The sequence below is a fragment of the Peromyscus maniculatus genome, chromosome 10 (genome assembly GCF_049852395.1).
Source record: "Peromyscus maniculatus bairdii isolate BWxNUB_F1_BW_parent chromosome 10, HU_Pman_BW_mat_3.1, whole genome shotgun sequence".
Classification (NCBI taxonomy): domain Eukaryota; kingdom Metazoa; phylum Chordata; class Mammalia; order Rodentia; family Cricetidae; genus Peromyscus; species Peromyscus maniculatus.
Window position 1 is genome coordinate 96076055 of NC_134861.1, and position 24246 is coordinate 96100300.

Here is a 24246-nt window from a genome sequence, read left to right on the forward strand (position 1 = left end):
TATATAAACAAGTTGAGTTTATAAGAATTCTTTGTGTTCATTCCACTCTTCTTCTGCCTGCTTGAAGAAATAGAAGCCTAAGAAATATGGCCACAGTGCGAGCCTGAAGCCTTAGTTCTCTGCTTATCACTCAGGGTTAGCTTCTGTGGTGCACGCTGTTCTGAGGAGGCCTGCCTCTGCTTTTGTTATCAGATGGGTTTTTTTCATGTGATGTTTTTAAATGCAGCATGGCTGTACCTGAGCCCATTCAGGATTAAAAGGAAACATCTAAACCTACCTTGTGCCTTTGAAAATGTGACATAAGGGAGACTGGTGAGAAACGCTTACCATGTATCAGTTGAATGTAGCTGAGACAGCAACACCAGTGGTAACTGATTCTGTAAGTAATTTTGTTCCTGATGTAAACAGTTTACAGCACCCTGAAGACTTTCAGTAGCCACTTTGTGCTCAGGATTACTTTATTTTGAGACTACTTGGGGGCGGGGGAGAAAAATGGTTTCTGTCCCCAAACTCAGAGTCTATAGTTTTTTAAGCATAGAAAAGATAGGAAACCATTGTTTATTGTACAATAAACAGAATAAAAACCTTCACAAGGAAAGTGTGGGCTGATGAAAAGCGGGGACTCACTTGGGAAGCAGAGTTTGTTGAGCAGAACCTTGAAAATGTTAGATGCCTGGGAATGAGTGTGCTGTGTCCTAGAGCACAACAAGAATGCCTGAGAAAGGAAGTGTCAACCCGGAAGTGTTAGGGATGGCTTGAGAAAGGGGGGAAAGGGAGAGGACAGAGAAGGGCAGATCTAGAGTCAAAGACCCAGGGAAGTGGAATGCCAGTGAGTGGGAGTCAGGTGATTGCCATGCCTGGGCAGCCAGTGAGAGTCCGGAGACAGAGGAGCCAGGCTGCTGAAGTTGCAGCAGGGGCATCTATCCCAGTGCTGATGTAGGAAGAGGGAGGAAACAAATTAAAATGGAGCATGTGTGTGGAGCCACAGTGAGGAGGGCTGGATGATCTGGGGGGTTTCAGAGGATCGGAACAGTATTCCTTCTTAGCAGGAGGTTCTAGAACAGATCCTGTGAGATTTCAAGTGGCAGAAGAGTCTAGAAGGAAGGGAGAGAGTTAGGTGGAGGAATTCCTGTAATCAAAGCAGCTTTCCTGGGAAATGAGGGGAAGATTGCGTGGGTGTTTTGAGCAGAGTGGGAAAGTGATTTACGCAGCACTTTGGAAATTTACACAATAAGTCGCTACATCGAATTTATTTTCTGTGTTCTTCTGCTATCTGCCCATTGTTAGAGCAGGCCAGCAGAGGATCTTGGCTTTTGATAAAATGTGTGAGGTGTTTGTTTCATTGCAAATACTTTGTGATAAGTTGGTTGCTTGATCACTTAATCTAGGCCTGGAGTTTGTGTTTAAGATGAGCCAGACAAGCTGTAAATTCAGAAACGGTCTCAATGAAAACGAATCCCTTTCTGTTGTCCAGCACTCTGCTATTGTAGCTGGGTTTAATTTGCCATTAGAGCAATTTTATTGTCAGCCTTTAGGCTTATTTATTGATGATGAAAATCACTAGGATTCAAATCTTTAAAGTAATTGAGAATGCTTTCTGAAAATTGTTTTGACTATTAAAGAACTTTTCGTCCTCTCGGAGATTAACATTGAATTTGGCATGTGTCTACTAGAAGCTTTGAAATGAATCCTAACTTTGGATCTAAATCCAGGTAAATGTTTTATCTGGTATACCATCAAATGTGAGTCAGTTCAATAAACACAGTAAGTATTTGGCCACTCGATGTTAACTTTTTAAAAGCTTTTGCTATTTATTTTGTGTGTGTGTGTGTGTGTGTGTGTGTGTGTGTGTGTGTGTGTGTGTGTGTAAGTGTGGAAGTGGAACACAGCACGTGTGTGGAAGTCAGGTCAACTTTATGGAATTGATTATTTTCACCTTTATACAAGTTTGGGAGTTGAACTCTGTTATGAGGCTTAGTAGCAAGAACCTTTACCCACTGAGCCCTCTTACAGACCCCTGATGTACACGTTTCATTTTTAAAAAACACATGAAATTCCTTCACTATCTACAAATACTTAATTGTTGCTTATAGTGATCTGGTTGACTCACTTAATCTGGTAACTTTGAGATGTGGTCCAAGATTCTAAAACAGCATCCTAACTAGCCAGGTCACGAAGGGTTCACATGCCTTGCCTTGATTAGTAAGATGTACTCAGTGGTGTTCTAGTGTTTCCTTTGCTGCTACTTGTAAAACAAAGTTCTTTTTTAAGCTTTGAAAAATTACATGTATTAATATAGTGAGTGCATGTGTGCTCACGCATCCTATGCCTCCTCATGTGTGAAGGTCAGAGGACTGTTTGTGGAAGTTGACTCCGTCCTTCCATTGTGTGGGACCCAAGGATTGAGCACAGGCCATCTGGCCTGGTGGCCGCGCCTTTACTACCTGAGCCATCTTTCCAACTCAGCAATGTCTAAGAAAATCCCCAGAGGGGATAATGTTAGTCTGCCACCTAAATTAACGAGCTCCTGGTTCACTTACTCACTTGAAAATATGTTACTTCTTGACTATGTGAAAAAGATTTAATCAAGAATATTTTTGAGAAAAAAATTATTTATTATTATTGGGAAGGGGGTTGAATCAAGAGTTATGATATCTGACCTGAAGATTCTTTTTAATGTGAAGTAGGCTAATTGATTCCCATGCATTGTATAATTTAGGCCAAGTGTTTTATAATAGAAGCAAGAAGTACTTGAGGCTGGGTGAGTGCCTTTCAAAGATGTTAGGTAAAAAAAAAAATTATCGATTTCAAAATATACTGCTTTAATGTAAAAATTTGATCCTTCAAAGCAGTGTATGGTACATTCCCCTGCTGTCTTTCTTCCTACAGCTATGGAAATCAAGATGACACTAGATAAATTATGCAAAGTAATATAGATAATCAGTGGAAAAGTCCATGTTTTGCATCTATGCAATCTGGTTCCAAGCCTGTATTCTTAATATAACACTAAATAATTCAAGTGAAAACCATTACTAACTTTTGGTTGGAGCTGGAAATAATGTACTTACTAAGATATGCCTGTTAGAGACGTTTTGACCAGCCCCACACAGTGTGCTTCATGCATCGAAAATTGTCTCTTAGTTTGTTGGACAGCTGTTATTTATAGAACTCAAAACTACTACAAAGTTTTCTTCCCTTTTGAATCAGTTCTTTCAGGGAACACGGATTCTTTCTTTGATCTTCATTGGAAAGGTAGAGTTTGCACACTAGAGTTCTTGTAGACAAAAATTTAAATCTGTTAACCATTTCCCTCCACTCTGTTCATACCTTTTCTTTTTTATTATTAGGAATTACATACTCCTTTTAGGAATTACATACTCTTTTCCACAGGCAGGTAGTGCACATGACCATGTGGCTCTTTTGTAAAGCAAGTTGTTCTGTTGACCACAGAAAGGCAGGAGCTGTGTGGACTTTAGTAACTGTGCGCTATCTAACCTGTTGGTATCTTTAGAATAGATAGAACTTGTGTACTATCCCACCCCCAGAGATAGAATCTGTCACCTTCCTCCTTTATATCCAGGTCCCTACCTGAGGGACCTGCATCCTTCCTTTCCCTTGTTGTGCAAAGCCAGGAGGAAGCTTTGCTGATGGCACCCTGATCTGCTTGTCTTCCTTAACATGGACGTGCATGTTAAGTATAAATGTGGCTGCTGAAAAGGATTTCTGCATAGGAAACTTGCCTCTTCCCCCCCCCCCCCCAATAGAGTATCACATATTTTTCTTTTTTCTCACATTATATAATTTGTCAAAATTTCTGACACTTTTGAACTATTAACACCATCTTCAACTATAACGTTTAGGTTTGAAATTTCCTTTTAATGGAGTTGCTAAATATTGGATAAAACTGAAGCATTATCATTGTATGGGTGGGAAAGGAGCTTTCATCTATTTCGATTTCCTTAAGAGGATGAAGGAGCAAAGAAGCTAGGTACCGCAATTCTCAAAGTAAGACAGGTTCTCATTATGTTGACCAGGCTAGCCCCAAATTTACAGCGATCTACCTGCCTCTGCTGGTGTGCTGGGATTAAGGGCATGTATTCCCACCCATCTTTTACATTTTTTAAACTAAAATCTAGTATGTGTATGTACATGGTATGTGTGTATGCTTGCTTGACGTAGTGTGAATTACCCCGTGCGCTTCAAGTTCAGATTATTTTTCCTGCTTAATGTAAAGGATTGAAAAGGATACAACATGATTCTCTCTCTCTCTCTCTCTCTCTCTCTCTCTCTCTCTCTCTCTCTCTCTCTCTCACACACACACACACACACACACACACACACACACACACACACAGAGGTTTCTCTGTGTAGTTTCGGTGCCTGTCCTGGAACTCGCTCTGTAGACCAGGCTGTCCTCGAACTCACAGAGATCCACTTGACTCTGTCTTCTGAGTGCTGGAATTAAAGGCGTGCGCCACTACCACCTGGGTCAACATGATTTTCTGATCCATCATTTCAGCTTTTTTTTAGTACCCTCCATTGTGAACCTTTCAAATATAGGCCTTCTGTCTTCCAGTCATAAGCCACAGCTAAGTCACCTTTTTTTGTTTAAACATTTAGAATGCTTTCTGGAGTCAGAAAGCATTTCTGTCATTTAAACTGAGTCCAAGAAATGTAGGACTGCGAGGCACTCAGCACATCTTTTTAGGGATCTTCCTTACAGGGACTGGCTGTTTTTTTTCTTTTTTTTTTGGTTTTTCGAGACAGGGTTTCTCTGTGTAGCTTTGCGCCTTTCCTGGAGCTCACTTGGTAGCCCAGGCTGGCCTCGAACTCACAGAGATCCGCCTGGCTCTGCCTCCCGAGTGCTGGGATTAAAGGCGTGCCACTTCTGCCCGGCCTTGATTACACTTTTATGTAATTCTGTAAGTTAATGACATACAGCTTAATTTGTTAGGACAGAACTATTCAGTTGTCTTTCTCCTAAATGCCTGGAGGGCCAAAAAAGGGTTGGCACCCGAGTAGAGCAACAATAGTGATAGAAACCACAGTGAACTTGGACACCCCAGCCACTGGTCACCTGGAGGGCTACCATAGCTCCTAACTTTTCTCTCCAGGGTTTCTCTATGACACCTTTCTTTTTTTTTTTTTTTTTTTTTTTTTTTTTTCCGAGACAGGGTTTCTCTGTGTAGCTTTGCGCCTTTCCTGGAGCTCACTTGGTAGCCCAGGCTGGCCTCGAACTCACAGAGATCCGCCTGCCTCTGCCTCCCGAGTGCTGGGATTAAAGGCGTGCGCCACCAACGCCCGGCCTATGACACCTTTCTTAATTTCTGGGATATTCGAATTTCTAACTATTGGCTAAAATATACATAGCTTTGCAAAATATAGCGTGGCCAATTTCTCTACCTGCCAACCAAAACAACTCTGTAGGCCAAACCAAGGCCATGGCCTGGCAACCTGTGCCCTAGTTTGTCTTAGCTTCACTCACATGAATTCACTGTACTTTGTTTCAACATTTATTGGGGGATAATAGTGTAGTAGTGATTCCATGTGGCTGATGAGCATTTCTCCCTCCCGTATCCCTGAAGTCAAGAACAAGCCACCCCTAAAGCAAAGGAAGATATCCCGAGTGTACATGTATCAGGTACTTGGTTACCATGGTTTTTCTTAGAAAAATTTTATTGTCAGTCTTTGTTTCTCAGGGCCAGCGGTTCTTTTTCCTGCCTTCACATTCAGTATCTCTGTGCTGTTTCTATGAATGTTCTTTTCATTGGCAAGAATTGTAAAAGAAAAATCCTTCTTAGAGAAACTGTAGAAGGAAAGTCACGTTGTATCTGACTTTAGCTGCACAAACTTCCAGACATTCTTCCTCGCAGCATTAAAATTCCTTAGCCTTAACACTATTCCTTTCAAATGTGCTTCTTAAACAGAAGAATGGCCGGCTTTAAGACTGTTAATGAAAAGACCCACAGAAGTAATCTAAAGGGCCAACCTCTTAACTGTGTAAGATCTGACCCCAATCCATCAGGGGAGATGGAACTGAGCTGCCATTTATTGTGGCTTAGTTTGGAGAAATCCATACAATAATCTAGTGAGAGTTCTGCTTCTGACCAAGATGGAATAACAGTAATGAAATTTACTCAACTTCCTGTGACAGTTAGAATACAGACAAACTAACTGAAAGAATTTTCAATACACTGAACATCAGGTAATGAAAGGCAGTAGTCCCCAAGAGCTGGGCATGACTTGGGCTGTTTATGATTTCCTAGCTAGTCGATGTTGAGAGAGTTTCCAGGATGTGCTCTGGACAGGGGGCAGTTGGTGGAGAGATGACTGTCTGGGTTCAGATGCAGCTGGGTGTTGAGGCAGCTAACATTAACGAGTGTTGTGGAGACTACTGGAAGGTGCTGGAGTGCTGGAGCCCCATGGAGAGGGGCCTTTGAGTTTGCAGCCAAGTAAACTGAATCACTAACGTGTGAGGAAACTGCCCAGGGTCAAAAAGGAACCCAACAAAAGAACCAGAAGGAACATTTGCCCTTGCATTAGGCCAAGGACAGCACCTGTTCCTAAGAAATAGCCTGGGAAATCTCAAGACGCCCAAGTGTTGGGTAAGGTGCACAGAAGACACCCAAGTGTTAGGTAGGGTGCACAGAAGACACCCAAGTGTTAGGTAGGGTGCACAGAAGACACCCAAGTGTTGGGTAGAGCACATAGAAGCAAGTTGTACAGGAAGCGACTGTTGGCCCAGACTGAGCATTGGCCTGGATAAGCCTAAGACATCTTTAAAACAAGACCTGAGAGAAACAAACTAGTTCCTCAAATAATTTCACTGACTTTGTACAACAGAAAATGTCAGTAACATAAACTCGAGCATATATAGTCCAACAATGGCTGTCTACCAACAAAAGTCCAAGAATCCAGTAGTTGTTCAGTCCACAAGGCTGGCTGTCTCAGGAGGTCTTTATATACACTGGAATCCTGAAGAAGTAGGCTGTCAAGCCAGTGACAGAATGGACTTGCTAGCAAGGTGAGAGCAAGCAGGCAAGAGCAAAAGCTTTTTTCTTCCATGTCCTTTATATAGTGTACCAGCAGAAGGTGTGGCCCAGATTAAGGGTGGATCTTTCCACCTCGAAAGGTCTGGATTAAAAGTGGGTCTTTCCACTTCAAATGATTTAAGTAAGAGAAAACAAACAACAAAACAAAACAAACAAACAAACAAACAAAAAACCTCACAGGTATAGCCAGCCACTTGGGTTTTAGTTAATCCCAGATGTAGTTAAATTGACAACCAAGAATAGCTATCATACTTCATGAACCTCAAACATATGAAGGAGAAAATATCACTGAGGTATATCCTTAAATAAAATGTTCTAAGTCTGTGATAAAAAGTATGCAGTGGTGGCACACGCCTTTAATCCTAGCACTTAGGAGGCAGAGGCAGGCGAATCTCTGAGTTCAAGGCCAGCCTGGTCTACAGAGTGAGTTCCAGGACAGCCAAAGAAAAGAGACAGGCTGGTTTATAGAGAAACTGTGGTAAGGATGCAGACAGTGCAGCAGACCTTTAAAGTACTGAAGAAGTTCTAACCACAGGAGGTAGCTTCTATAAACAAAGCTTCTATAAACAAAGCTACAAGAAATGTTTCTGGAGATACAATACTTTAAAAGAATTAACCATGTGCAAATTGTTGAGGCAGACGTGTAACAGTGATTCCAAATGAATCTACAAAACGAAGCACTGGAGATGATTATATTGATATATTCACATATACACACATATACACTCATGCTTAGTCAACAAGAAGAGAAGGGGAGAAATAGGTATGACATTTTAAGAATAAAAAATGATAAATCTAATATTGCTTACTCCCCTGTCCACACTGTTGCTCTGAAATACTTATCCTGAATTTATTAAGTTTTATCATCTGGTAGTTGAAATAAATATAGCAGCCACGTATCAGTCATTGCCTATAGACAGCATTCTAGCTAGCCTTAAAGGTCTCCAAGGTATAACCTCTGTTCCATGGCTTGCTAAGAGGATTTAGTACAAATGTTTAAATGACAAAGAATCCAATGCAATTGCAAAGAGAAAAGACAATTGGGCAAAGTCTAGGGAAAATAGTCACAAACTTCCAAGATGTCTCTCCCGCTGAAGTCACACCGGATGTGTTTAATTATCAGCAGTGAGTTGAGACGCTGTGTGTTGAAATGTTGTCTTCCAGGAATCTTTACTGAGAACCAGAACCCACGGCTTTTACTGGCAATCGACTGTGTGGGCGCACTTGGTCTAATACATGTTTAAGTTCCAGCTTCCCAGAAGGAATGCAGGTGTTCAGCGTAAACCACCGTGTTTGCACAGACCATTTAGACACAGTGCACCGCTCAGAAGAGTCCTGGTACTGCATTCTGGAAGTGGTGGGAAACCTCCTGCAGTGCGGGTTCCCAGATGTCAGCCAGAAGCCAACATCCCAAGCTGGCTTGGCTGCTTTAACTCTTTCTGCGTCACTGTGTACAGAATAAACACTTCCCTTGCACATGTCTTCCTGGTAGGAAGGTTTTCCTTTGCTAGATTCTGTCTCCCTACCATTAGCTAGAGGTAATGGATGTGGGTTGCTTGTATTCTTACATCAGTGGTTCCAAGAATGCTGGCATCTACCTCCTTTTTCTTTTTTTAGATTTATTATTTTTATTTTATTTGTTTGTTTATTGGTTTTTCAAGACAGAGTTTCTCTGTAGCCTTGGCTATCCTGGAACTCACTCTGTAGACCAGACTGGCCTCAAACTAAGAGATCCGTCTACCTCTACCTCCTGGATCGGACTGCCTCTGCCTCCTGAGTGTTGGTTGGGATTAAACATGTGTGCCAGGCTTATTTTTTATTATTTTTAGTGTGTGTATGTGTGTACTATTTGTGTATGTCTATGTGGGTATATGCATGTGAGTACAGGCGCCAGATGAGGCTAGCGGTGTAGAAGCTGGAGTTAGAGAGGGTGCTGGGACCTGAAGTTGGGTCCTGTGAAGAGCAGTAAGTGATTTTATCTGCTGAGCTGTCTGTCCAGCCCCTCCCTCTGGACTCTGTGTGATGATAAACATGACCAGCAAGAGGAGGACTATACTCAGTGTGCTTCACATCTTGGTGTGAAAAATGTTCAGTGAGGGTTCTGTGATGATAAACATGACCAGCAAGTAGCTGAGAATGATCTTGAACCACTGATCCACTTGGCTGCACTGTATTGATGTTACTGGCATGTGCTTGAGCAACCACACCTGTTCACATGGTGCTGGGGATTGAACACCAGGCTTTGTGCCTGTCAGCTGAGCACTCTGCCATGTGAGCTCAGTCCCAGTCCACTGAAGACGAAATCTACCAATAAACCAAACAGGAAATCAAAGTCTCACTTACAGACCAAGCCAAGAACCCCACTCGCAATTGCTTTTAGTTAATTCATTAAAGACCCTGCTTTTACTAAAGCCACGGTGCTGTAATTTTCCATGCACAGGGCTTTGTCTGTGCTACTTTTAAAATGATCACCTTTTATAACATGGACCTTCATCGTTTCTAAGTTACTATTTCTTGTTTTGACTTTTAGGAGTTTTAGGTTCAGTGTGTTTTGTATGGATGTTTCTATAAGCATAGATACAGATTTTTAATCATTTATTTAACCCTTCGGATTCCTACTTTCATCCCTTTCTGTCAACTTTAAGAATTCCTACTTACAGAAAGGAGGAAACAACTGGTGAGAAAATGACCATTTTATAGACAATATAACATTGCCTTGAAAAGCCTGGTAGAGATCCTGTAGGCTCCCAGAACGACAGGAAGATCTCTCTGATAGTCTCTGCAGATCCTTTTCTTCATTCTCAACTTCTCTGTAGGACACCATCTCTATCCTTTGTCATAAGAAAGTGCACTGAGCCGAGAACATTCTGCTCAGCTCTGCAGTCTGTCAAGAGTACCATGGAGAACACTAGTCTTTCTAATTGGCAGGTGCTTTACCATTAAAAGCAGCCAGGCGTGGTGCCACATACCATGATTATAAAAACTCAAAAGGCTGAGGCAAGAGGCCAGCCTGGGCTTACACATCAGTGTGGCAATTTCAAAGCTACTATTTTGTTTTCAATTCATGGTCTTAAAGAACTCTCAGGCTGATTTCACTCAACCTGAGCTCCACACGTTGTCTAACTCGGGCACTTGAGAAAGTTAGCAATGACGAAATATGTGTTATGTGAATATGAGAGTAAACAATTACTGATATTAGTATTTATCATTTAATATATACTTAGAATCTGTACTAAGAACTGTCCTAGGCACATGGGGTCACTAGTTAATGAAACAAACTATACTCAATTTGCTTCACATCTTGGTGTGAAAACTATTCAGTGAGGCTTCTGTAACATATTGTTAGGCAGTGAAAATGCTGCAGAGCACTATGTGAATAATGGTGTGAGAGATGGGGTCGGGATGGGATAGCGCTGCTGCTTTAGACTGAAAAATCTCTTTGTGAAGTCGCAGTTGATTACATGACTGAATGAAGTGGCCAGCCCCAGCCAGTCCCTAAGGCTAGAGTTGAGCCTGTCAGGACCAAAATGGACAGAGTGAGTAGTGGAAGTGGAGAGAAGCCTGGTGAAGAACCGTGTAGGGAACTGTAAAGTGAAATAGGATTGTAAATTTTTATTTTAAGTGCGATGAGATGTCATAAAGCAGAGAAAGAATATGGTGGACCAACACTCAAAAAGTATCACCATAGTGGAATAGACTCTAGGTAGATGAGAGGAACTGTAATGTCCTGTTACCATTTCTAGACCTTCACTGTATGATATGTTACGCCAAATGCATGCATGGGCATTGATGTGTACAGTTGTCAAAATTGAATAAAATTCTAAAGTTCATTTTCTTAGTTGCTGTAGTCGCCTTTCAAAAGCTTATGAGTCTCATGAGCTCTGTGACTGTTTGAGCAGTACAGATACATGTCAGGGAGCACTGTGCCAGACAGTTGCGAGTACTTACTTTGTAGTGTAGCACTAGAGGCATGGAACCAGTCAGTTACATTTAAGACATAATTTGAAAGTAGAACCAACAAAATTTCTAAGAGTATGCTTATGGAATGTAAGGGAAAAATAGCAGCTGATTGATGCCAAATAAATGACTCTAATTCTATTCAGAGCAATAGTAGTTGGGATCAAAGATTCAGTTTTGTTTTGTTTCATTTTATATGGTGCTGGAGAATGACCCTAGGGCCTTTTGCATATGAGGCAGATGTTTTGCCACTGAGTTAAATCTCCAGCTCTAAGAACTCAATTTGGGGTTTGATAAATGACATTTCTTAAAATTGATTATCATATGAGTATCACTAAGTTTAGCTACATGGAATTTAGTGTTATAAAACTTTTCCAGTTACGAGTTTTGCACTGATCATCTGCACTGTAACATGCCAGGACTTTTCTTACCACTGAGGACACAACTATTTGTTCTGTGAATATATCAGAAAAGTCCCCAGACTTCCAGCTTAGGGTTGGGCAGATTTATGAACCTGTTTACATGATCGTATAGAAGCTCACAATTACAAAGTGAAATAATTATATCTAGAAATTTCAAAAGTTTCTAAGTGGGCCTAAGGAACAATAGAAGCCAAGAGGAGGAAGTCTAGTGAAGAAAATGTATAGAGTGCTATTCTTGATGCATACAACGCCAGAGGTATACGGTACGTGTTAGGCGTGAGGGACACCTGGAGTGGTATGTGTTATTGGAAGTGAAGATAAGTGTTCGCTGACAGATTTCCTGTGAGCCTGGCGTAGTAGCCAGTGCCTGGAATTCAGCTTTCAGGAGAACTGTTAGAGGTGAGGCCAGTGTGGTTAGTGAGGCCGCAGACCAGCCAGAGCTGCAGAGGGGACCCGGTCTGTGCTGGCTGGTTTTGTCAACTTGACACAAACCTAGACATGCCTGGGAAACGGGCATCTCAACGGAAGAACTGCTTTAGTAAGACTGTCTCAGGTCACGTCTGTGGGCATTTTCTTGGTTAGGGATTGGTGAGGGTGTTGTCACCCTGGTCAGGTGGTCCTGGGAGCTCTAAGAGAGCAGACTGGGTACAAGCCATGGAAAGCGGCCCAGTAAGCAGTGTCCGCCATGGACTCTGCTTCAGTTCCAGCCTCCAGGTTTCTGCCTTGAGTTCCTGCACTGGCTTCCCTCAGTGATGGACTGTGAGGAGGTAATGGGTAAGCCAACTAAACCCTCTCCTCCCCAAGTTGCTTTTGGTCACGCTCTTTATCTTTTTCAGCAACAGAAAACCAAATTAGAACACATAACATAATTGGAGAGAATTATGGTGGAGGGAATTGAAGTGAATTATTCAAGTCATTTTCAAGGTTTTCCTCTACTGCTTCTTAAGGAATTGGCTTTTATACGCCATATGGCAAATTTGTTATAATCTATCATCCTTTTCCTCTATTCTTATATAATTCCCAGTGATAAAATGGGATAGCCTAAAATTTAACCCCTTAGGACCACTAGGAGGTAGGAAGACTTGAGCATGGACTTAGAGAAAAAACACATCTGAATGTACTATTGCATTTGTTAAATAAGGAAGTAGAAAATGTATATAAATAAAGCAGACTTTGTGAAGGAACTTGAAATTTAACTGTAGTTGAGGTATGGTGTATATGTTCATTATATCAGCAGTGCTGGGTAGTTAGACATGAGATCCTGACATAGTTCTGAGTCATGAACCTTTGAAAAAGGTTTTTGAGTTTTCACTGTACTCCTCTACATGAATATATGTACTATATTAATGAGTCATCCTGTCACATCCTTTGTTTTAAGAATGGGGCTTTCAGAAGCTGTGTTTCATGTACAGATACCATTTATGTAGTATTTTTGAAATGAGTTGAAATTATTTCAATAAAAAGGAGATCATAGATTTTTATATTATTATCTTGAATGGAAAAAAAGTAAAATGTTCTGTAAATAGAAGATAAGTACAAAGTCATTAACAATATGATCCATGAAAATGAGTAGATAGCCTGCCTGTGCAGCAACACTCCAACCTAGGACATGTTTCTATTTGTTCAAAGGGGAGATTAGCAACAACAACCACAAACTGGGAGTTCCTCCATTACCCCATCAGAAGACCCAGGAGGGAATTAAGACAGCAGTTCGCTTATTGTTGGCAAGCTTTTCTAGAATTTAGATTGAGAAATAATGTCTCTTATCATTAGCATCACCCTAAGAAAAGTTGTAGTTTAAGCCAAAGGTGGTAACCATACATGTTAGAAAAATGTAGTATGGTGATACGAGTTTGTCTTAGGGTTTCTATTGCTGTGAGGAGACACCAGGACAACAGCAACTCTTATAAAGGAAAACATTTAATTGGGGCTGGCTTACAGTTCAGAAGTTCAGTTCATTATCATCATGGTGGGAAACATGGCAGTGTGCAGGCAGACATGGTTCTGGAGATGGAGCTGAGAGTTCTACATCTTGTGTAGGTGTGGGCATAGCTTGAGCATACATGTGATTTCAAAGCCTGCCTCCACAGTGACACACTTCCTCCAATAAGACCACACCTACTCCAACAAGGCCACATCTCCTAAGAGTGCCACTGTCTGTGAGGGCCATTTTATTTCAAGCTGCCACATTCCACTCCCTGACCCCCAAGGACTTGTAGCCTCATCATAATGCAAAAATGCATTAAGTTTAACTTCAAAAGTCCCCATAGTCTATCACAGTCTCAAACTTACTTAAAAGTCTAAAGTTCAAAGTTTCTTCTGAGATTCATGCAATCTCTTGACTATAATCCCCTATAAAATAAAAAGGCAGAACACATACTTCTAACATATAATGGCACAGGATATATATTACCATTCTAAAATATAGGGAAGGGAGCATAGTGAGGAAATACTGGACCAAAGCAACATGGAAAACCATCTGGGCAACCTCCAAACTCTGCATCTCTATGTCTTATGTCAAAACAGTCTTCAGATCTCCAACTCCTTTCAGCTTTGTTGACTACAATACACTTCTTTCTCTTGGGCTGGTTCCACTCCCTGTTAGCATTTTTCCTTGGCAGGTGTCCCACGGCTCTGGCATCTCCAACATCTTTTGGTCTCCAAAGCAATCTAGGGTTCACCTTCACAACTTCATGCAATGACCTCTCTACACCTCCATTCAGGGACACCCCTGACACATGCCTGGCCTTAGTGGCTTTCCTTAGACACAGAGGGAAATACCAGAATGTCTTTCTTCTGTCCTTAATTCTAAAGCCAGAACCACGTGGCCAAAGCTGTCAAGCTTTGCTCTTGCTGGGGCTGAAACATGGCCTCCTCTTTCAATTACATCTTCACTAGCTTTCTGCTTTTGATGGTTTCCTTCACTGCCTGAGCTTGGCTGTTCTGGAATTTGCTCTGTAGACCAGGCTGGTCTCAAACTCAGAGATCTGCCTGCCTCTGCCTTCTGAGGCGTATATCACCACACCCAACTCCAAGCTTTTCTTTGTTGCCTTTTCACAAATTGGAAATTTAGCTGGGTGGAATCTTGCCCTGATATCACCATTCTCTTTATTCCATTTCTTAGTCTGTTTATCTCCTTGCTTACAGGACTTAGCTCCATTCCACTTTCTGGTGCTTTTTTTCCTCAAATATTTTTCCTTGCTCAGCTTGTTCCTTTTCATTATATATCTTCATTAGAGTTAATCCTAGTAACCACACAGTAGAGTCTGTACTAGGCTGTTTTGAGATTTCCTCTGTCAAGGGAATTATTCCAAATTTCTTCACATTAGCCTCAGACAAACTTTCAGTCAAGGGCAAAAAGCAGCCACATTCTTCACCAAAATATCATAAGAATGATCTCTTAGCCGGGAGGTGGTGGCGCACGCCTTTAATCCCAGCACTTGGGAGGCAGAGGCAGGCGGATCTCTGTGAGTTCGAGGCCAGCCTGGGCTACCAAGTGAGTTCCAGGAAAGGCGCAAAGCTACACAAGAGAAACCCTGTCTCGAAAAACCAAAAAAAAAAAAAAAAAGATCTCTAGGCAACATACTAAAATTCTTCACTGAAACCTCTTGAGCCAGGCCCTTCACACTTCAAATCACTCCTAGCATCACTGTCTTCCATGTTTCCACTGGTGTGGCCCACTAAGCAGTGATTACAGCAGTTCACTACTTCCTAACCCAAAGTACCAAAGTCCACAATTCCTAAAAACAAACAAAAACAACAACAACAACAACAAAAACTCACATGTTCAGGCCTATCACAACAATACCCCAGTCCCTAGCCCCCATAATCTCATAGGCCACTCTCCAGCCTGCTGAGCTGCCTGCACGCTGTGCAGTGTGCTCCAGGTTCCTAGCTTTGTGAGCTGTCACCCGTGCTGGGGTGGGCTGTGGAGTCATTTGAGTCATTTCTACTCCTGTAAGTAACCTCTCACCCATACTCCTGTAAATTACACCCCCCACACCCCAAAAAAACTTTCATGATTTACCAAGTTGGACTTAGATGGTGTCTCAGTCACTGTTCAGTTGCTGTGAAGAGACACCATGACCAAGTCAACTATTGTAAGAGAAAGTATTTAATCGGGGGCTTGCTAATAGTTTGGCATTAGAGAGGAAAAAACAAAACCAAACCAGTAACTTATTGAGTTCTTGTAACAGGACAGAGGAATTACTTCCTTTCCTTGTTTTTCAGATACTAGAAAAAAATTCTTCACAAGCTTTTATGTCATCATCATAGTCTTCTTTTTCTCCTCCTCCTCCCCCTCCTCCCCCCTTTCTCTTTCTTTCCGTTCTTCTAATACTGAAATATGAATAGAGAGACCTAAAGTCTGGTGATGGTTTTCTTGTGAGTTTATAATATTAACACCAGTATATATTTTCAAAAAACCATGTCAGTAATTCTGTATGTGATCCTAGGTAAACCAACTGACAAAGTTAAGGTTAGCCAAAGCCCAGTTTCTTCTTTTCAAAGTGTGTGTGTGTGTACTGTAGGCAGGGTTTTCTGTTCTACCCTCTTGCTCCCAAATAACCACACAGAGACTTATTAATTATAAATGTTCAGCTGAAAGCTTAGGCCTGTTACTAACTAGCTCTTTCAACTTAACCCATATTTCTTATCTACACTCTACCACAAGGTGGTACCGTTCTTCAGCACTTCACATTCCTTTCCTGCTTCCTCTGCATCTCGCTGGATACTCTGCCCTATTTCTTCCCTGTCCTGTCTTTTTGTCCGCAAGCCCTGCCTAACCTCTTCCTGCCTAGCTATTGGCCATTTAGCCCTTTGTTAAACCCATCCAAGTAACAGATCTTCACATTGCACAAAAGTGCACATATGATTATTCCATAGCAGATATACATTGTTGTTTATATATGCAAGCACACATATGCCATGGCATGTATAGATATTAGAGGATAGCCTCGGGCATCAGGCTTCACCTTCTTAAGCTCAGTTTTAAGTGGGACATTTGGAAATAGAGATCTTTGAAAGGACATTAACACTCTTTGAACCCTGTAGTAGAATGGTCTCTTTTGCTTTTGCATGGTTCTCCAAACTGAAAGTTAACACACAACCCAACATTTGCTACGTCTAGATAACTAAAGTCCTTTGCTGATCGGAGTACAGAGAGGTGTTCTCAGGGTGCTTCATTCATGTAGGCTCTTGCTCATGTTACATATATTATAATGTTCACTTATACTGGGTCATATTTTTTCATGCTCATTAGTCATATTCCTATGATTAAGTCTTATTTTCACAATCTAAAATCTTCAGATATCATAGATATTCCTAGTAAAATCACTGCAGTGGAGATGATCGCAGAAATAAACATCAAATAATAGTTACTGTTCTGTGGCCTCAGCTATGGTTCGTTTTAAGTACCCCAGTGTTTATAACTGATTGGTCCTGGGTAAAGATTTCATTTTTTGTTTATTTTTAAGAATTGAGTGTTTCTTGTGAAACTTCCCTGTTTCTCCACAAAGCATATATCAGCCTGTTGTATTATGTGATACCTCTAACTGGATTTATCTGGTTTCTCTCTGGCTTATTGAATTCTGCGCACTCAGCAAGCAGAGTGTAGGCTGGGGTTCATGACTGGCTGGGGGTGGAGCAGGAAGAAGTCCTTTTGGGGAAGTAGTCAAATCAACAGTTCTGGGGTCAAAAACGCTTGTGTTTACTGTAGGAAATTGAATGCTTAGTTCGAAATTGTGTCTCCCTTCTGGAAAGCAACCTTTCAGTATCATCTGCCTGTACCACATAAATTTTATGTGGGTTCATTTCTAGCCTCAAGTCATTGCTTTATGCCTTCAAAAACAATAAGATTTCCTGTAAAGGCAGCATGCCTCCTTAACAAAAGGTGTTCATGATCACTCTGAGAACAGTTTAGCACTTATTTGAGCCTCTTGTAAAATACCTATTTATTTATTTATTTGTTTGTTTGTTTGTTTATTTTTGGTAGAAGACCTGACTAAACTGATAGGAGGGAACCGTTTTTCCCACATAGTGTGAACTTAGATCTCCTTCAGATTGTTAATGGTTTGGAGTATGGGATGCCGAGAACTCTGGAGGGCTTGTTTCAGAGTGGACAGTGCGAACACTGATGCTTCTGTAATCCAGGAGACTCACTACTGAAGCACAGAGTCCAGAGATGGTCTGAAGTGGTGAAATAAGTTCCTATGAAAGATACATGAGGATGTTTCTATTTTCTTTCTCTTTCTCATTCTTTTATCAAACATATTCTTTTAAAAATACGTAATTAGCCTACCTTAATTGTACACAATAGTGGGTTTTTTTTTATGACATTTTCATATCTGTTTAAATGTTTCCTGATTATATTCACCCATTACCTCTCCCTCATCATCATCACCTTCTCTTTCCAAGTTGTCCCTTTCATTCTTTTAAACAGAGTTTCTATAAATAAAACATGAGATATTTGTCTTTTTGAGTCTGGCCTATTTCTCCAACATGATGATCTTGAATTGTGTTTTTGTTTGTTTTTCTTGAAAACAATATACTTTTGTTGCTGTTTTTTAACTAAAATTATTTTTATTTTATGTGTATGAATATTTGGTCTGGATCCTTTTCAGAAAGTCTTTCAGCAAGTGCTCCTAATGTGGCTTGAGTTTTCTGGCTATGCTAAACGCTTAATGTACTTAGATGTCCATTCTTTTTTCTAGATTTGGTGATTTTTCTGCTACAGTTTCTGTCAACAGGTTTCCTATGCCTTTAGTCTGTATCTTAGTTCTCTTTCTTATAACACAAACTGGTAAGTTTAGTTTTATAATAATTTTTGTTTGTTTTTGAGACAGGGTCTCTTGTATCTCAACTTTTGCCTCAATTTGTTACATGACTGAGGGTGGACTTGAATTTCTGATGTTTCTGCCTTTGTGTCCCAAATGCAGGATTATAGGCAAAAGTCACTGGGTCTGGTTTTTATGTGATAAGCAGATCAAATTCAGGATTTTACATATATCAGACAAGCACTCTACAAACTGAGCTACACCACCAGCTGCTCCATGCAGAGGACTTGAGTGCTGGGATGGTCAAGCCTGTTTTGGTGGTGGCTATCTTACTGTTGTTCTTCAACTCTGTCTTCACTTTCCGGGATTCCTCTGTCTTCCTGGTCATGCCTGTTGGTGAGTGCTTTCCGATGTTGATTTGGTCCATTGAACTTTTTGTTTCCAGATTTTTTTAGATGTTTTGTTGTTGTTCAATCTCTCTTTGGTCTTTTTTTTTTTTTTTTTTTGGTTTTTCAAGACAGGGTTTCTCTGTGTAGCTTTGCGCCTTTCCTGGAACTCACTTGGTAGCCCAGGCTGGCCTCGAACTCACAGAGATCTGCCTGGCTCTGCCTCCCAAGTGCTGGGATTAAAGGCATGCGCCACCACGGCCCGGCTAAGAGTTATCTTCTTTATTTATTTATTTATTTATTTATTTATTTATTTGTTTGTTTGTTTGTTTGTTTATAAATGACCTCACAAATCTTCATAGATCCTCTGGGATGTCATTGATAATTTTAAAACTAGACAGTTTTGGATTCTTTGGAATTTCCACTACTGCTTTGTCTCTATTCAGATTTTAAAGAATTAGGACTTTTGGAGAAGTACTGTTGCCAAGATCATTCTTGTATTTTGTGTTTCTGTGTTGATGTTTGCAGTTGTCCTGCCCTGTCTTGGCAAAGTTGAGCAGTCACTTTCTTTTGTGTCCTGCTTGTCCAATTTGGACAGCAACTGTCAGCAGTTGAGGCAAGGGCAGTTTCTTGCCCAGTGACTAACTTTTGCCACATTGAAAGCAAACTCCATATGGAGTGTCTTCGATGCCCATCATCTTCTCTGAAGTAGATTGGTGCTGCCAGGAGCAGACACTGTCATGAAAAGTCTTATGTTATTAAAACATCTTAAATGCCATATTCTGTAGTCTCTGAAGTGTTTGAAGACCATCTAAAATATATCTGTTTGACCTTGAAAACACACCTAACCTAACTACAAGTTTGATTGTTACAGATGACTAACTACTAACCTGCATTTTCTAATTATCCTAAATAGTTGTAATAATAGGCTTTAAGGACTAGATCTTTACATTTTAAATGAACTACAGATATACAGTATGTTAAAACAAAAATAACCTTAAATTAGTATCAATATACAGAAATCCGTACCGCTGTAAAGGCTGGCCTTGAACTCAGAGGTCCGCCTGCCTCCGCCTCCCAAACGCCAGGATTCAAGGCGTGCGCCGCCATGCCCAGCCCTCTCGTTACTCGTTGATAGCAGAAGTAATTGCAGTTACTTAAGTTAAAAGACACGGTGGAGTCCATGATTAAAGCCTTCTCAGATATCATAGGTCCACATTTCAGTCCGGCCTCTGCAGCCCGAACTTCTCCCTGGTTAGGTGCCTGTGGTGGGAGACGCGCCTGCAGTCTGTTCTCCCCGCTGGCAAGGTGCGCTATCTGTCCACATCGCACTTAGAACTGAGACAAAGGGAGTGGGGGGGGGCAGTCTTTCCCCTGACTTGAACTGAGTCCGTGGTTAAGGATGACCCTTGCTGTTTCCCATGGGTCTTTAAGAGTCTCCTGGACCCACCCTGCCTGTGACCAGCCTCACACTAGGGCCTCAGCCTGCCTTTCTCCCCTTCTCGTCCCCCTCTCTTCCTCTTCTTGCTCCTATGAAATGTTGGGTGGTTCTCTGTGCACTTACACTTTGTGTAAGCGCCCCACCCCTCACTCACATCTATCTAGCCACCCCACCTCCTAGTGCGGGGCAGGAATCTGTTTCTTGTCGTGTCTTTGTTTTAATGTTTTATTTATTCTTCTCTCATACATACATCTCGGCCCCAGTCCCCCTCCCTCCCTCCCCCCACCTTCCCTCTCTCCTGGAGTCTCCCCTCAGTCTCTGCGAGCCTCCATGAGCCCCGCTTAGTTGGTTATGTGGACCCAAGCAGTCCTGGTGTGGGAACCTGTGTTTTAGACAGCTTTTCAACATGAAACTTACGGACCCTATAAGTCACCTGTTTAGTGTATTCCTGCTGTGGCTTTCGTGTCTACGCAGGTTGTGTAGCTGCCATTACTGCCTACATTTTGGGACATTCTCGTCCTCCAGGAAGGGTTTCCACTGTGAGAAACTTGCCCTCTGCCCTCCCCGACCCATGAGACCGTGGCCCACTTTGATACCATGTGCCTGCTCACTCTTGGGGGAGCTCAGGGTGATAGCCAATGTCCTCAGATGTCTAAAGTGTGTATCAGATACTAGCCTAACTCCAGAGAACAAACACTTCACATGGTCCCAGTGCAGCCTCTTTCACCCCCTTGAGGTGAGAGGAAGGCCCCTTCCCACACCCCTTCAGCTTTAGGGGAGACATGAGAACCAGCACAGCTCTCTTCAAAGAAGGCCTGTCTGTGCAGTTTCTCTATTCTGGGTGTGTAGGCTTAGGAGCCATCCAACCGGTTCTCAGACTCTGGAAACTTGCTGTGGGGTATTCGTTCCCGCAGTTATGCTGGTATCTGATTGCTAGTAGTATCTTGATGCCTCTGTTGAAACCTCACTTTATTAAAACATTTCACGAGGAAGATAATAACCCACGTATCTCTTAGCAGTGCACCTCCTGTTATAATGATATGCTGTTGTTATAATGAAGCATATGAAAACCTAGAAACATTTGGTGTGGGCAGAGGTATGAGCAAATAACCTCATTTCTTACACAAGCTAAATCAAGAACTCTGACTCTCAAGTAATTTTTTTTTTCAGTATACATATTGATAAAAAGGTTAAAAGACAAGGCTGGCCTCACTTGTAGCTGGAATTGCCTCTCTCTCTCTCTCTCTCTCTCTCTCTCTCTGTGTGTGTGTGTGTGTGTGTGTAGTCCTATGTATGTAAGTGGAAGCTGCTCAGTCTGTGTGATGGTCCTTGGAGGTGTGTGTTTCCTGGGCTGACAGTTGGTGATGGATAACCAGTTGGTGTGCTTTTCCCTGGAGAAGACCTTTTCTCCTGACCTTGCCTGTAGTTCTTTGTCTAGGCTTGAGACCTCTGAGCTCTCCTCTTCCATGTTAGTATGTCTGTTGGTGTCGTCCTTGTTCAGCTCGTGTCTCAGCAGCGACATTTATAGGAGACACAGTTCCACAGCAGACTCTCTGTTCCTCTCTGTCTCTCACAATCCTTCACCACCTCTTTCACAATGATCCCTGAGCCTTACCTCGAGGCAGGAGCTGTATTGTAGATATATCAGCTAGGACTGGGTGCCACAATTTCGCATTTTCATCAATTGTGGTTTTTATGTAATGATCTCTATTTGTTGCAAAGACAAGTTTCCTAGTAGAAGTTGGCTAGGTTTCCAGTACCAGGCATGGTTTCCCTCTTGTTAAATGGGACTTAAGTTCAGTTAGAGAGATGTTGGTTACCTGTAAGGTATGCATGACACCACTGCACCCTTAGCATTATCATGCTGTGCTGGCTGTTGTGTGGATCGTAGGCATCCTAGCTGGGTCTGACTATTGGTTGCCTCCCTCCTTTGGAAGCTTGCATGGCACCTTCTGGTACCGTGAAAGCTGTCCTCAGGGAGGAGGCATTCATGTCAGATCCACCTCAGGGTCTCTGGCCCTATATCCAAAGTGCACAGTGTCTTCAACAACAGGAACTTGCCTTCCACCTCGGGTAGAAGACCAACAGCAATAGCAATAGCCTTTGTTTCGGGAGTCTCTTGGACAACCCTGACCAACGACTAAAACAAGGGCTTCTCATGCCTCGTGCTGGCTTTTGCTAGGTAGTCTATGGCTCTTACAGGGATCATTGTCAGCTCCAATGGAAACTTTTCATTTAAACTATATATGTATATTTATATACCAACTTTCACGTAGTGTAGATACTTTAAGGTAGATCACTACTAGTGTGACTACTTAAAACTTTTTCAGAATCCTTACCATTATTTTACCCTCCATTTTTTCCATTTACTCCTTCATATCACATGAGTGTGTTCTTGGTGGTTGGGTAAATGCGGTCACCTGTCTAAATCAGATGTTTTTGTGGGCTAGTTTTTAAAAATTGTAGTTATTGCCAGGCGGTGGTGGCGCACGCCTTTAATCCCAGCACTTGGGAGGCAGAGCCAGGCGGATCTCTGTGAGTTCGAGGCCATCCTGGGCTACCAAGCGAGTTCCAGGAAAGGCGCAAAGCTACACAGAGAAACCCTGTCTCAAAAAAACCAAAAAAAAAAAAAAAAAAAAAAAAAAATGTAGTTATCTTCTTAACTACAGTGTTTAACACGTGTAGTTCCTCTAGTCTGTTTCTGACCCCAGTGGGCTCTGACTACCAGCCAGTGCTCACCTACACCCCGCTGTCCTCTCTCTACCAGCCAGTGCTCACCTACACCCTGCTGGGTTCTGTTCACCAGCCAGTGCTCACCTACACCCCGCTGGGCGCTGTCCACCAGCCAGTGTTCACCTACATTAGCATCTTGGTTAAGCAGATTTTGTGGAACCACAAGTCTTAGAAGTCATTGTAAAGGATCCATTTTTCTGAGATACATCAGCTCAGGAAAATGCATATGGAAGGCTTTTAAGAAGCTACATTTTCTCCTTCCCAAATTAAAGCAGAATTGTTAAGCCCACTAGAAAAATCTTAAATTTGATCAGTATATCACCTACTGAAATACTAGAAAAGTTGTTATAAAAATATTGCCTCAGAGAAACTTTCTGGTCTTTTGTTAATTCAGTTACTGCACGGTGTTAAATGATAACACATAGTCACAGGCTTGACTTCCTTTCTCAGCACAGCTACCCAAAGGGGCTTTACCATTATTACTGTTCCCAAGCCACAGATGGGAAACAGGGACTGAGGGGAAACGCCTTTTCTAGGAGCAAGCGGGGAATTAACAACATAGTTGAGTCTAGAAATAGTTCATTCCCTTCAGTGTAAAATTTTCACGATTACATACATGTTAAAGAGTATGGAAATGAGTTACTGAGCACAAGGAATGTGCTGCTTTGTGTTCCCATTTCCTCTTCTGATGCCTGTGGGGTCTTCTCTCTGTTCCTCTTTATATTTGAGGTGCAAAGGATGACGCTTGGAGCTGAACACCAAAAAGCCGTAACTACTTACTTCGTCATCTGTCGCTCGGTGACTTCCTGGTCTCCTGTGCTTTCTGTCTGCTCTCATGAAGTAGTCCCCTCACTCTGCCCAAGAGCCTGTTAACACTGTTAGGCAGACCAAGAAGTAGTTCTGAGGGGCATTCTTCCAGTTCCTTCACTTTCCCCAAGTTTAAGTCTGTGGGTTGTATGTAGATTGAAGGCCGCACTGGGTAGCATTGGGAGTGCATAGCTCGCTCCTGAACAGTGCTTCCACTGATAAAAGTGTAATTATGTTGCTTATGAACAAACTTTCTCTTTTACTTCCTAGGTAATATGCATGTGTCACTAGCAGAGGCCCTGGAGGTTCGGGGTGGACCACTGCAGGAGGAAGAAATATGGGCTGTATTAAACCAGAGTGCTGAAAGTCTCCAAGAATTATTCAGAAGAGGTAAGTCATGTTTTAAAACGTGTTTTATTTTGCATGTTGAGTAGCTGGAAAACGGTAACCAATAGTAAATTGCATTTCAGTGTCAATAGTCTTGGTTTTGGTAGAGTATAGAAAGAAATGCCTAGTCATATGCTTCTCAGGGCTGGAAAAGTTCAATTTGCTTGCATTAATTTGAACACAGTGCATATGCCTGCCACAGCACCAGTCACTGGAAGCAAAGTGATTCTCAAATAAGAGCACTTCCTGTTTGTGGGGAGCTGATGTTCCTGTGCAGAAAGTAACTAT

The 24246-nt window shown here is 41.9% G+C and overlaps 1 protein-coding gene across 7 annotated transcripts in view; it reads left to right on the forward strand.

Annotated features, from left to right (window-relative positions):
- Ptpn13 (protein tyrosine phosphatase non-receptor type 13) overlaps positions 1-24246 on the forward strand; it is a 175653-nt gene that overhangs the window by 11978 nt on the left and 139429 nt on the right. For all 7 annotated transcript variants that reach the window (XM_076546808.1, XM_076546807.1, XM_076546810.1 and 4 more), the window contains exon 2: positions 23842-23961. In XM_076546808.1, coding sequence (XP_076402923.1) covers positions 23847-23961 — 115 coding nt within the window. In that variant the 5' untranslated portion in view covers positions 23842-23846. The remainder of the gene's footprint in view (positions 1-23841; positions 23962-24246) is intronic.